At 42.0% G+C, this 14,603-nt stretch overlaps 1 protein-coding gene across 1 annotated transcript in view; it reads left to right on the top strand.

Moving 5' to 3' along the window:
• Positions 1–14,603, top strand: part of LOC308304598 (teneurin-2-like) — a gene marked incomplete at both ends in the record, with an annotated part of 147,239 nt that overhangs the window by 63,685 nt on the left and 68,951 nt on the right. The window contains 3 exons of the mRNA XM_080749225.1: positions 2,656–2,851; positions 7,247–7,348; positions 12,440–12,634. Coding sequence (XP_080605351.1) covers positions 2,656–2,851; positions 7,247–7,348; positions 12,440–12,634 — 493 coding nt within the window. The remainder of the gene's footprint in view (positions 1–2,655; positions 2,852–7,246; positions 7,349–12,439; positions 12,635–14,603) is intronic.

Genomic DNA, 14,603 nt, shown 5'->3' with positions numbered 1-14,603 from the left:
TTTATCATTTTAAAAATGATTTAAACTAGTGAAAACAGCCGATCTACAAGCACACAACGCCTCGCACCGCGAGGCGTTGTGTGCTTGTAGATCTGCTGTTTTCACTACTTTTGTGCAACGGCCTTGTATGGTGAAGCAGGGCTTTGCTTTGCGAAAGAGATACAAGGTTTCTGCCCGACAGTGACAATTTACTTTGTTGGCCGCCCAGCCCCCAAAATGGAACGAAGGCCGACATTTTATTTTGATTTTTTTCCTAATGGCCGGCCTGGACCGGCCGGGAATGAACCGGCCGTTCGGGAGTTGTCCCGCTTTTCCCAATGGCCAGCACGTCCCTGACAGCATCTATAAAGTCTGAGCTACTGTCATCAAAGTCCAAGCTGTAGTCAGTGTGTTTCCTCTGAGCCTCTGGCTGGATGGGGGTGACGGACACAGATCCTCCAGAGTGGGGGCAACTTGAACGTTCTGACAGCATCACTAACGTCTGAGCTGCATCCATGCAATGCATTCCGAACTGTATCACTTTATGACAGAGATTTGTAAAAGGATTGACAAGAGCAATGCTGGCATGAGTGATACGCTGAAAAGAGAGATGGGCGACACTGAAAGTGGGGAATGACTCTAGGCTATGGCTAAGATGAATACCCAAATGTAAGGTCGACATTTTACCCATTAAGAGAGTCCGAACCTTTTTCAAAGGTGGCCACATATTAAAACACCCAAGTGCCGACTATATCACCTCACATAATGTACCTTCGGTTGGACCATAACAAAGTCACATAGCCTACATATGCATCGCAATTACAGTATTTTATTTAACTATCATCAACTATCAATGATCTTTTGTCAGGTGTGTGCTCTGAACAAAACACAAATAACTCACATTACCAAAGATGTGCAAGGTAAAAAATACAACTAAAATGGCCTTTCTTCTCTGACCTCTTCAGAATGAGACGACAGGGAACAAGGAATCCTGGCAAATTCTACTATAAAATATTCCACCCCCTAGTTAACCCATTTAGGCCTGAACACATTATGACGCAATATTTTATGCTTTAAATATTAAAAAAATAGCAGATATACAAGCTCACAGCGCGGCACCAAGTGCCGCGCTGCAAGCTTGTAGATCTGCTATTTTTGAAAAATCATGAAAATTAGAATTTTGACCCGATTCTATAAGTGTCTTTTGAATCCTTCTAAGATTTTTGGAAAAAACCTATGTTTCTATGTCAGCACTACTACTATGTCAGTGGTTCTCAAACCTTTTCATGTGAAGGACCCCCAAAATGATATTTATTTGGCCACGGACCCCCATTTCAAAATATCTAGTTCCAGGGACCACCCAGAAGCAAAATTTGAGTTATAAACGTTCGCTTTGAAAATACATAATTATATTCAAAGATTTGCACACATTTTCATGACTTTTTCAAAAATAGCAGATCTACAAGCTCGCAGCGCGGCACTCGGTGCCGCGCTGTGAGCTTGTATATCTGCTATTTTTCACTGGTTAAAGCATTCAATAATTCTTGGCCTAAATGAGACCAAGGGCCTGGAGGAAGCAGAGGTCAAATCCATCTATACTGTGGCAGAACTGGAAAGTGCCACCAACTCCTTTGGAACATCTTTCAGACAAGCTGGAGGCACTTTCAAAGAGACAGCATCTGAGAACTGCTGGGGTGAACGGGAGGGCAGAACATTGCCATATGGGGATACTGGGCTAATAATAAGTGATTTTAATATTCCCTTTTTGTGAGTGGAGTGTAGTAATTGGAGGCACTTTAATTTGATTTGAATACTGTCAATGCTATTACAGTACGTTTTTGTTGTAATCCCCCCACTAGGATGTTTTTCAGATTCTGGATTTAGATTTTGTATTGATTTTAGTCTGAGAAGTGGATAATCACAGCCTACCGTTAAGGAAAAAAGGAGAGAACGAAGGGCCATGGATTTAAGATTAGTTACTGGTGGTTATACATCCGTGTTTGGATTCAATTATATTTTGATATTACAGATACAGTGCCGCACATAATTTGATTTATATCTTTTTATTAAATGTTTTCCCTTTTTTAGTTATTGTTCGGCCTTTTCCTGAGTCTTAGACACGATACACAGAGAAAGATAGAGTGGAGTGACATGCCGCAAATAGTGTCAGCGTCTGGGAATCAAACAGGGGACGCATTGTTTTGCTTTCAAGTCAAGAGAGCAGAGAACAATTGTTGCTATTGCAAAGTAAGTGTAGATAGAGCTGCAGCCGGGGTAGAGAGAGATAGTGGTTAAGAAGGGGTGGGAGTCTTAAGGATATGTGACTGTGAATAATCTGGTTAATTCAGGTGGTCTCTCTATATCTTTTCCTTCTATTGAGTGCAGTTAGGATAAGGTGGGTGCTCGAGGCTGAGGGTGGGGTTTATGTATTGTTGTTAGTTTATTTCAGTGTTCAAATTTCAATGTCTCCCCTTAACTCCGACAGTGTACAAATGGAACCAAATGAACCCGTTAGCGTTCATTTGGTTCCGTTTGTACTCTGTCAGAATTACAGACTTCTATGGGTCAAGTTAGACCCCCGCTAAAGTAACCCACAGAATGGAATCCACTTGGAGAACCACTGGTTTATATATTATGTTTATTTTATGTTATGTTTCTCTCTCTTTCTTTTGTCAGTATGACTACATGGAGAGGTTGGATGGCAAGGAGAAGTGGAGTGTTCTGGAGGCGCCCAGGGAGAAGCGGTCCGTTCAGACGGTGGTTCTGAACGAGGCCATTTTTGTGCAGTACCTGGAGCCAGGGACCTGGCACCTGGCCTTCTACAACGACGGCAGGGAGAGGGAGACGGTGTCGTTCAGCACCACAGCACTGGGTGAGTTAGAATGCTCCTAGCAATGTACTCTATAGTTGCATTTCCATAAAGCCGTTTTTGCGCTTGGAGGAGGTGGATTTTGAGGAAAACGTAATGCGCATCAGTGCAATGGAAACACTAAGCGAAAATATGTTTTGAATTAAAATGCATTGAACTCGCGGGAAAGGGCTGCTGGGGGTCGGCCGCCTCTTGTACCAGCACCGGCCGCCCAGCCCCCGATTATGTATGTTCAAAGCAGTTGTGCTCAAAAGTAAAACCATTCGTCATTATTCTCCATTCCGCGACGGCGTCGCGCGCACGGAACGGCCGAGAACAGCAGACCTCCAAGTCCAAGCTCACATCGCATCCGCAACGAGCTGTGATGAGCTTGTACTGTATATCAGCTGTTGTCGTGCGCAATGCCGTTGCGGGGGTGAAGTAGCCAACAGAATGTGGAGTGGAGTGGAGCGTCTCTTCTTCTCTCTCTCTCTTATCTTATATATGAAATCTGGGTTAGAGTGCATGTTCAATAATGTGTCTCACTCGACTGGAAAAAATATTGCTTATTTCATGAACTATCTCCCAAGAATCTCATTTTATCAGGGGATGGAAACAGGCAAAATGTGCATTTTCTTTTTTGATGATTCGCTTCCTATTTTCGAAAAAGATTTATGGAAACGCGACTCATGTCTGGTTGTCTGTCTAACCTCGCGTAGCCAGGCTTACTCATCTGAGAAGAGAAAAGCCTGGGCGAGATATGATGTTCTAGGAGGTGGGGCTGAATTTTCCTGGAAGTTGTCTTTTTTTTCACAGTGTGGTGTTCTTGCAAACGTATTCCCCGCTGGAAAATCTACCACTCTGTTGGTTGCGCTCGCAAAAACATTATCCAAACAAAAACATTGTTTCGGACAACGTTACACCTATTATAAGAGCGAGTTAAGAGCTACAATACATTTTTGTTTGTCTCGCTGTTTCCCTTAAACGCAGCACTTCGACCACAACTTCCAGGACAATGCACAGCGCAGGTCTCTCCCAGGGTGCTGTCTGTCTGTCTGTCCGTCTGTCTGTCTGTCTGTCTGTCTGTCTGTCTGTCTGTCTGTCTGTCTGTCTGTCTGTCTGTCTGTCTGTGTGTCTGTCTTTCTGTTTGGATCTGATGTGCTGCAAGTAGGCAAACAAACAAACCTAGAAAGATGCCAATTGGAAATTGCAAGTTGTCATTGCCGTGACACTTGCAAATTAATTCTGTCTCACCATTATAATTTCCCCCATACAAGTCAATGGAGAAATGTAATTCACCAATACATTAATGGCCATATACAGAGATCTCTGTGTCAGTCCTTGTCCCTTTCAGGCCCATATATGGAGATCGCTGATGTCATCAGTGTTAAGGCCATATCTTGGAATGCCCATATATGGACATATAGGAATCGAACGATTCCTGATGAAGCCGGTTGATTTGACATAATTATGCTCCAAGAGTGTGCCATGAAAACATGCGGGAGGAGTAGCGCAGCAAAAAACAAAACAAAAAAAAAACACGTTTATCTAGGAGGAGATGGAAGATGTAATGAAGTCGAACAAGTACTATAGTCTGGTTGTCCTGCAGGGGCAAAACACACAATTGTACTATGAGATAACACATTTTTCAGAATTCAATGTTTGACACATAATTTGAAAGTTTGCAATCGGCACTATACTGCATATTTCTTAAGAGAAAAGACGAAAAATGGCCGTGCTCTCCTTGCGATACTAGGCAGAAAAATTTGGCGTAAAAACGTTTGGCGGAAATACCTGATCTACAGTGCTGTGAGCTTGTATATTGGCTATTTTCACTATTAAATCAGTGTACAACAAAGTACAATTTATAGGTTTTTTCTACAGATCTGAGATAAGCCATCCTCAGCGAATATACCCATAAAGGCCGGGAACGCATTATTACGCAACAATTTATGCTATAAAAAAATAGCAGATATACAAGCTCACAGCACTGCAAGCTTGTAGATCTGATATTTTTGAAAAATCTTAAAAATCTGTGCAAGTCTTTGAATATTTTGACCCGATTCTATAAGTGTCTTCTAAATCCTTCTAAGGTTTTGTTTCTATTTTCATGTTAAGGACCCCCAAAATGACATGTATTTGGCCACGGACCCCCATCTCAAAATATGTTGTTCCAACTTCCAGGGACCACCCAGAAGCAGATTATTTTACTTACAAATATTCTCTTTTTAAAGATATATTCAAAGACTTCAAACTCATGATTTTTCAAAAATTGCTGATCTACAAGCTCGCAGCGCGGCACTCGGTGCCACGCTGTGAGCTTGCATATCTGCTATTTTTTAATAGTTAAAGCATTAATTAATTCTATGCCTAAATGGGTTAACGTAGAGAAAGAAAACTGGGGCGGCCCTAGAGCAGAGCCCTGGGGGACTCCCGTCAGGGTTTATGTGGTGGTCAAGCCATATCTCTTGGGGTGGGCTTGTACAGTACCTGCTACATCCATCAGACAGTCCCGCAGTGATGCAGTTACGTGTGATCTGAGTGCAAAATGAGTCTAGTCTCACTTCAAAGAGCTAGAAGACCCCCCCCCCTCAAAAAAAAAAAAGTAAATCCTGTTAAACGAGAGAAAAGATCAAAGTGAGTCTACTGGTGAGGTGATGAGCCCATTAGTGTCTTTTCAGATTTAGATTCGAAGTAAAAAGTAGCAAAAAGTAGCAATGATACCCAATATAACAAATACAGTATAGTTAAAAGGCATGTACTCTGAATGTTACTTGAGTGAAAGTACACAAGGATTTCCATCATATTTAAATGAACAAAATAGCAAATCAGCTAATTGTCTAAGTAGAAAATAGGGCTTAAGAGGTTTTGTATTAGTAATCGAAATCTGCAAAGTAACTAGTCGTATCTGAAGCTGTCAAATAACTGTGGTGGAGTAAAAAGTACAATATTTGCCCCTGAGATGCAGTGGAGTAAGTATAAGTATTGAAACATGGAATTACTCAAAGTGAGAACAGTACGTCAAAATTGTACAGTACTTAAGTAAATTGTCAGGTCAGGTGGAAACCTCATTATGTCCAATAGCAAAAATTGCAGATCTACAAGCTCAAAACGAGTCAAGTTTTGAGCTTGTACTGGAGATCTGCTTTCCCTAGGGGGTCCTCAGAGTTACTACAGGGGGTCCTCCAAATCTTTGAGTGATAGAATTTTTTTTTTCTCCTTTTTTATATTAACCGCTTGAACCCTAGTGTCCATATTCTGGGAACGTTAGCCAAAAATAGCAGATCTACAAGCTCACAACGCCTCGCGCTGCGAGGCGTTGTGAGCTTGTAGATCGGCTAATTTTGGCAAAGAGCTTTGGTGTAGAGGGGGAAAAGAGCCGACTAACGAATTACAGATTGAAAGGTCAAGTTAATTAAGTATTGACGGTTCAAGTGGTTAAATATCTGAAAACACAAATCGACATCAATCCAAAATACACTGATGACTGTGCTGTCAAACGATGAAACAATATGGAATCTATGGAAAGGTTGTGTGGGGGTCCCTGCTTCATGTCTCTCAACTAAGGGGTCCTTGGCCTGAAAACGTTGAAGACCCCTGAACTAGGGCGATAATATGAAAAAAAAGTTTGAATATGGAGTAAAGAGATTTCTGCACGACAGCAACGACGTGTACTTTCCATGATGTGTTTCCATGTTTCCAATGTAGTTTCCTTTCCACCACTATACTCGTGAGTCTCAACCTTGCTGTCACGCAGGCTCTAGTAGTACTGTGTCTAACACTGCTCCGGAGAAAAGCATGAACTGTTGTTCACAGGGGCGTCACAAGGGGTAGGAAAGTGGGTCTGAGTTACTAGGGCCCAAGGTGGTGGAGGGGCCTTAATTATTTTATACTTTAGCTATTGAAAAATAGCAGATATACAAGCTCACAGCGCGGCACCGAGTGCCGCGCTGCGAGCTTGTAGATCTGCTATTTTTGAAAAGTCGTGAAAATGTGTGCAAATATTTGAATATATGTATTTTTTAAGCGAACTTTTGTAACTCAAATTTTGCTTCTGGGTGGTCCCTGGAACTAGATATTTTGAGATGGGGGTCCGTGGCCAAATACATACGATTTTGGGGGTCCTTCACATGAAAAGGTTTGAGAACCACTGCCATCGAAACATAGATTTTTCAAAAAACCTTAGAAGGATTTGAAATATTCAAAGATTTTCATGATTTTTCAAAAATAGCAGATCTACAAGCTCGCAGCGCGGCACTTGGTGCCGCGCTGTGAGCTTGTATATCTGCTATTTTTCAATAGTTAAAGCACAGGGGCCCCGCAGTGAATCCTTGTACCCGGGGCCCAGACTTTGGTGCGACATCCCTGGTTGTTCATTCCATTGGTGTGATCTTTTGTTCCTGTGTGTCGCCCCTGCAGACTCGGTGCAGGAGTGCCCTCAGAACTGTCATGGCAACGGAGAGTGCACGTCAGGCGTGTGCCACTGTTTCCCGGGCTTTCACGGCGTGGACTGCTCCAAAGGTATGTCAGGAAGGAAGGAACAGGGGCTGTGTGTGCTGGAGGTGTTGCTGTCTCGTGACAGACTCTAATTAACACATCGGATGCCCACGTGATCTCTGACGTCTAATTTGCTGGTGCCCATGGCAACGCGTCATTTTACCTACCGGCGAGAGTACTGGCGAGAAAAGTAATCCGAGTAAATGTAATCCGAGTATGTCCTGTTTATTTCGCGAAAATCTTTTCTTTCAGTCAGGACCGTTTTTTTATCATTTCTAAGCCACAGTGTTTGTGTTACGGCATGTAGAAGAGGCTGCCGTTTTGAGAAAAAAATGAAAAAAGGAAGGGAATCCGGAGAAAACAGCACTTTTGTGCAGCCGGTAAACAGGAAGTCAACGAGCCACACAGCACGTCCGGGTGACGTAATTGCGCGCAGCATGTTGGGAAATGGAGTTGTTTCATCACCGCGGTAGCCAAGTGCAGTAGCTACAGTACAGTATAGTTTACTGTACAACGCGTCAAACGCGTCGTTGGGCACTCGTAAAGATCAAAGAGATTGACGCGTAGACACCACGTGGGCACCCGATGTGTTAAGGGTGACCAAAAATATTCTAAATCGACAAATTCTAAATCTTTCTTTCTTTTCTTTTCTTTTTTCTACATCTGTTGTTTTCATCAGTATGGGGGACAAGTATCTGAGCCCTAGCATTAGCGACTTTAAGCTCGACGGTTTTCAGGACGGCAACGCCAGGGGGAGTACAGCTGCTATGACATAGTCGCCGTAGCAGTCAAAATCGTTAAGCAAACAGCCATCGGCAACGGGGTCCCACCCCTTTTACTGACTTCTTTGGTTCCCACGGCGACGCGTCTACGCAGCAGACGTTCTAGCCACAACGTGGAAAGGGAGCTTCTGGCGTTGTAGAGACGGTTGCGACGGCGGCAGGTTTATACATCGAGCGCTGATCATTAACGTCGCCGTCTGCCGTAGCCGTCCGTTGCTTAAAGTCGCTATTATTTGAGTGACTGCACCTCTCAACAGAACAGAACTTGATAATAGGGATGGGACGATAAGCGATATTATCGTTTATCGTGACTAAAAAAAAACACTCACCATAATCATATCGAGGAGATTTAATGTATTGTGAAATCGTCCTCCGTTATGCACTGGGTTCTATTCACCTTTTATTTGCCGAGCTGCATATCCGGTAACACTTAAACCCTCAATAATTGGTAAAATGTACTTGATAGGTCTTCTTTTTCAATTGTCTTTGACAAAAAATAGACGCGACGCGTTGTGAGCTTGTAGATCTGCTATTTTTTGGCAAATGTTCCACCCCAGGATAATGGATGTTGGGGGTATTTTGATTATCGCGATTATATCGTAAATCTCAATTTCTTTGGTCCCAACAATCGTGATGTGACAATTTCAAATCCTCCCATCCCTACTAGATAATCATCTATGTAAGCACTCAAAACCAGTGATATTATTTGGGGGTGAAAGTTGAACACCAGGACATTTGAGTGTTTTAGAGACGTTTGTCAGGACTCGTTAACCGGGCTGTACTCTGGACACTAATTCCATCACTATAACTAATTTGTAATTATAATTTTTAATTCAGTGTAATTTAATCCTTTGGGCTATTTTTTTTCTGTCGCTGTACATTTTGCACATTATGTGAAATGAGTGCCTTGACCCATCCTAATTACTGGGAGCAGTGGGCGCAATTAATGAAGTGCCCAGGGAGCAGTGAGGGGTTAAGTGTCTTGCTCAGGGGCACTTGGACAAGTACAGGTAGACTGGGTGGGCCGGTGGGGGAAACACGTGTTCCTGATTCACACCGTCAAAACCCTGCAAGGCCCGAATTAATTTCTACTGGCCCAAAAAAATTAAAAAAAATCAGATGGTGTTGTAGGAGTCCTAATCACAGGAAAATGTAATGTTAAAAAATTAATAATGTTTTTGTAAGGTTTTATAGCCATAAATCATAAATCATAAATCATGCTCTAATTTGCATTTTGGGGATATTTCTCACAATATTAACATATGCACGTGTTCTAGACATTCTAATGATCACGGGAAAAAATATTACAGGCATTTTACTTATGTTTTAGTGAGGAATAGCTTCAGTTAAAAAGTGAGATGTTGTTCGTCCAGACGCTGGAATTTCAACTTCTCTGGGAAGTGTGAATGTCAGTCTGTGTGGGGGGTATTTATATGCAAATATTGTGGCCAATGGCATTGTAATACTAAACAATAGGATTTAATGGTGATGTTAATGTGAAAAAAGAACAGGAAAACTAATTATAATATAATTATAATTATTTAAAAAACGTTGCCAAAAAGCAACGCTGGGCCTTGCAGGGCCTCAATTTATATTACATAATTATTTGACATATTGCTGCACCTCATAAAGGAGAATTCTCAACTACCTATTTTCTTACCGTAATCTGATGTTATAATATCCCGGAACAAAAATCTTTAATTTTTTTAAATCGCGAGCGGCGGGGGTTTATCGGTAAATCACTTATTTGCAGCACTCGAAAAAGAGTAGTAGTAGATTATGTCTTGTTCATAATGGCTAAATACTGTCCAAAGTGTTTGTACTTCCTGAAGTCTTGCAAAACGAGATTTCACCTGTGATATCATCCAAAGTCCCATTTGAGGAGCCATAGTCCACTACTCCTGTACCACTCGTTCTGCGATATTATAATTTAATTAATTAATTAATTAATACAATTAATACATTTCTAATTACGGTAATAATATGGGTTGTCCGGAATTCTCCTTTAACTCTAGTTCCTGACCAAAGTTTCGTGGCAAGACGAAAACCATTTTTAGACCAACGTATACATTGTCGTAAAAATCGTTGTACACGTAAAATAACCGGTCTACAGTCCTCCCAAGATGGCATATCTGCAAACTCACCAGTGTCACATATGCAACGCATTATGTATAGCTTGTGCAACACCGCCATACAAGGGAGCATTAACCCATTTAGTGCTCCAGACATGACCGGGTTAAATGTGTAGCGTTCCGCTCGCAGGGCTCCATTACGCTCCATTGTCTTATTTTGAAGGCCAGAAGTCCATTGCGTAAATACTTCCGGGTTGACGTCATGACGTCATACAACGGGAGCGGTCGTCACACCATGTGGTTTCTAAAATGGCCGATCGATGCCTTTGTTGTTATGTTTTTGTAGCGAGAATCTAATGCCATCCTTGGCTTTAAAAGTGTTGTTTGGAGATAATGGACATTAAAGATGAGATCGGCCGTCGGCCTCCATGTTAAGGGATTACTATTTTGTGCACGTGCATCCGTGATGATGATGAATCTGCGAGTCCAATCGTGCCAATCGTTTCCAACGGACCCTAGGGTAAGAACGCCAGCGCTACTCTATATACCGTACTTTTCGCGAGTATACTCGGGATCGGCACTCTAAATACTCGAGTATTTTTCACGAGTATTCTCGGGATCGGCTAGAAATGAGTTAAGCATTAGAAGGCTATAGAGAAAGATTGCAGCGGCCTGAATTACCCCTCACACCTTCCATTATGGGTGTGAGAGGTGAATGCCATGCACACACAATAGTGTACTTAGACACAGATGGCAGTCAATTAACAATACACAGATGGCAGTTAATTAACACTACACAGGTGGTGGTCAATTAACAGTTAACAGGTGGTGGTCAATTAGTCAACAGGTGGTTGTCAATTAACAGAACCATTATTGTGTTAGATTAGAATAGACATACAGGTGTGCCGGTGGTCACAGTGGTAAAATGCCTGCCCACCACCGCAGAGGCTGGGAGTTCCAATCCAGCACGAATCCGTCAATAGAGCGTCGCAGCGGAAGTGGATTCCTGGGGTCACTTAATATTCTCCATTCATTTTCGCCATAGACTTTTACAAATATATTTATAACAATTATGTTAAGCCTCGAACCAAGCCATCCAGGATGGAGGTGAACCATGATCATATAACCTTTGATCCTATGTGAAAACATATTTTAATATTACATTTGATATACTACATTTAATAACTACCCTTTGTTTAGCGATTTTCAAAATGTTCTTTTCATAGAAAAAAAAGGTTATATGGTCATGATTCACCTCCATCCTGGATGGCTTGGTTCGAGGCTTAACATAATTGTTATAGATATTTTTGTAAAAGTCTATGGCGAAAATGAATGGGGAATATTAAGTGACCCCAGGAATCCACTTCCGCTGCGATGCTATATACAAACACAGTTGGCCCGTGTTAGGAGGAGGGAAGCCAGGCGGGGAGAGTGATATTTGTCACTGCACACACTCCTAGGGGCTGGGGGGTTTCCCCAACCAATTTATGGATTCTTTTGTTTGTTTTTATTAAATTCTTTGGAAAAAAATATATCATTTAATTTTAACTCATGAACAATTTTGAACGTTTTGAGGGAAACTTTTCGAAAATCTTTGGAAATAATAAAAAACAAAATGTAGGAAACTAAAAATAAAGGTATATTTACTTGCGTCCCATAACAATGGGCCACACATAACAAACCGCAAGTCCTGCGGCTGCGACCCCAAAATGCTGTCCCGACCCACTGCTTCGGAAACTCTGGTCTAATGCCTGCCAAAGTAGGGTTCTTTGAAACTAAACAAGTTTATGGTGAACATATTATAGTTTGATGTAGTGCAGGGATAGGCAACCTTAGGCACGGGTGCCAACATTGGCACCTGTGGGAGGGTGATCACTGGCACACTGGTACCGGTATATGGTAAGTGTGAGAGAGAGAGGTTTTTTATTTTAAAATTAAATATTCAAATTGCATCCGGAAAATAATTCTACTTTCATTTAAACTCCGAACTCTGACTGGGGAGGGAGTCTGGGAGATAGATGGGTTATTGCTTTGAGTCAAATAATTATCACATCCGGATGTGAAAGAAAATATTTCTAAAGAAGAAGAAAAAAAGTTTGTTATATACTATATGGAGCTATCGAAACTTGGAACTTTGATTTGGTGTCATAATTGAACTTAATGTTGATATGAACTATATGAAAATAATGAAAACATAGCTCTTCATGTCAAAAGGATGCCGACCACTGATGTAGTGTGTTAACACCTCTCCTTCCCCCCAGCCGCCTGCCCCGTCCTCTGCAGTGGGAACGGCGAGTACGACCGGGGAGTGTGTATCTGCTACAACGGCTACAAGGGCTCCGAGTGTGACGTTCCCATCATGCAGTGCGTCGACCCGCAGTGCAGCGGGCATGGCGTCTGCAACCAGGGCACATGCACCTGCTCCCCGGGTTACCGTGGCGACAGCTGCGAGACTGGTGAGTGAGACGAGAGCGGGACGGTTCCTTTAACCACTATTAACCCAGCGGTCTTCAACAGGGGGTCCGTGACCCCTAGAGGGTCCGCGGAGGTACTGCAGGGGGTCCGCATTTATGTTAAAAATAAATCATGATTCTGTCCATTTTGAATAGCTTGTACATGATTAGGTCTACTGTGCAATTGACAGATTGTTGATAGAATTGGTTCATAGTTAAGGTTTGTTTAGAGATGGCAGTGGTACGGCCACCCTATACTCACTGTTTTTGTTTAAAATAAAAGCATAAACATGTTTAAAACACAATTTTATACATTAATATACAATATATGTTGTAGCCCGCTCCCCCCACCCTATGAGGTGGTATGGGGTCCCCATCAGTTTGGGGGTCCCTGGCCTGAAAACGTTGAAGACCCCTGCAATACCGGAGTCCCTCAGGCCTCTATACTAGTGTCTTTTCTGTTTTCTGTTATTGTGGGGAAAGCTTTCGCTGAAGATAGCCAATCGACAAGCGGTTTCGTTGCGACGCGTTGCAGGCTTGACAACATGCTATTTTCAGCGAAAGCGTGTTTGTTGTTCAGCACCTGAAAAAAATGTGTTGGAATGTGCGTCATTCCCTTTGGACTCTATTACCGTGTAAAGATCACACGTGACCTGAATACAGTCAACATCGTTATGACAGGAACATTTACTTACTGTAATGTGTGTAGATTGGCTGTTTTCTGCAAAGAGATGTGTGTGTCGTAGAGGGAAAGAAGTAGCCCGAGGGCAGCCAGTCAACTAAGTATATAGGGTTTAAATGCTTAATGATTCATTCCAGATACCAGACTGTAATATGAAAGGGAGTTTTAGTGTTCATACATACACCACTGGTTCCCAAACACTGGGCCGGGACCCATTTGTGGGTCACAGACACATTTTTATGGGTCCCTTCATTTTTTGTTAACTACATTTTGTTTTGATTATTATTATTTCAAAACATTTTTAAAAAACATTACCCAAAAGCTCAGATTTTCATGAATAATAATGATTTTTCTAAGTAATTCCATGAATAAGTAAAAGAAAAATCTAAGAAAATCCCTAAATTAGAAAACAATTGTTTAAGAAGTAGTGAAAATAGCCAATCTACAAGCTCACAACGCGTCACTTGGCGCCGCGTCGGCTATCTTCACTAGTTTGGGTACGGGGCAAAAACGTCTAATTTCTCTTTTGGGTCTTCAGCTAAAAAGTTTGGGATTAACCACTGGCTTACATCACCTTTGATTGATTGATTGAAGACTTTATTAGAAGTTTGCATTGGAAAAGGTACAGTTTCATGACAGTACAGTTCACTGGTACAAGGTCAACTAAAAGGAGATCCTAGTAAGCTTTTCAGCTTATTTACACAGGAAACCTTTATGTATCTCATATCTATCAGATAAACCACCAAACTCACTCACTCACACACTCACACACTCACGCTCTAACGCTCTAACGCTCACGCTTATCTACGTTTATCTATTCACTCGCTTCAGCAACTGATCCCAAAGTTCACATGGTATTGGCCATTAGCATTATACCAACGGTGACGGAGCCCGAATTTCATTTCTCCCAAATTAAAGCTGTTTATTAGCGTTTTCTTTGCCTGTTGTCATGGTTACGGTCCGTTCCTCCAGGCCATGGGATCTGTAGCCCCACACACACACCACTCTCTCACAGTTAGGAATGTGCATTCTCTCTCTCTCTCTCTTCTCTCTCTCTCTCTCTCTCTCTCTCTCTCTCTCTCTCTCTCTCTCTCTCTCTCTCTCTCTCTCGCTTTTACCAGGTGCGTTTGATGTGTGTCTCATCTTCCAACGGGTATGAAAAAACTATGTGGAGCAAGCGCATTCATACTTCTATTCACCTAAATTTGCTGTTAAATTATTTGCATCATAAATATACACTCCTCCATGAGCTGCTCCTTACATTATGATGCTCCCACATATTCTCACGCA

The sequence above is a fragment of the Nannobrachium achirus genome (genome assembly GCF_963921795.1).
Source record: "Nannobrachium achirus genome assembly, chromosome: 19".
Lineage (NCBI taxonomy): Eukaryota > Metazoa > Chordata > Actinopteri > Myctophiformes > Myctophidae > Nannobrachium > Nannobrachium achirus.
Note: the sequence above shows the minus strand (reverse complement) of the source record. Positions and strands in the feature narration are given on the sequence as shown.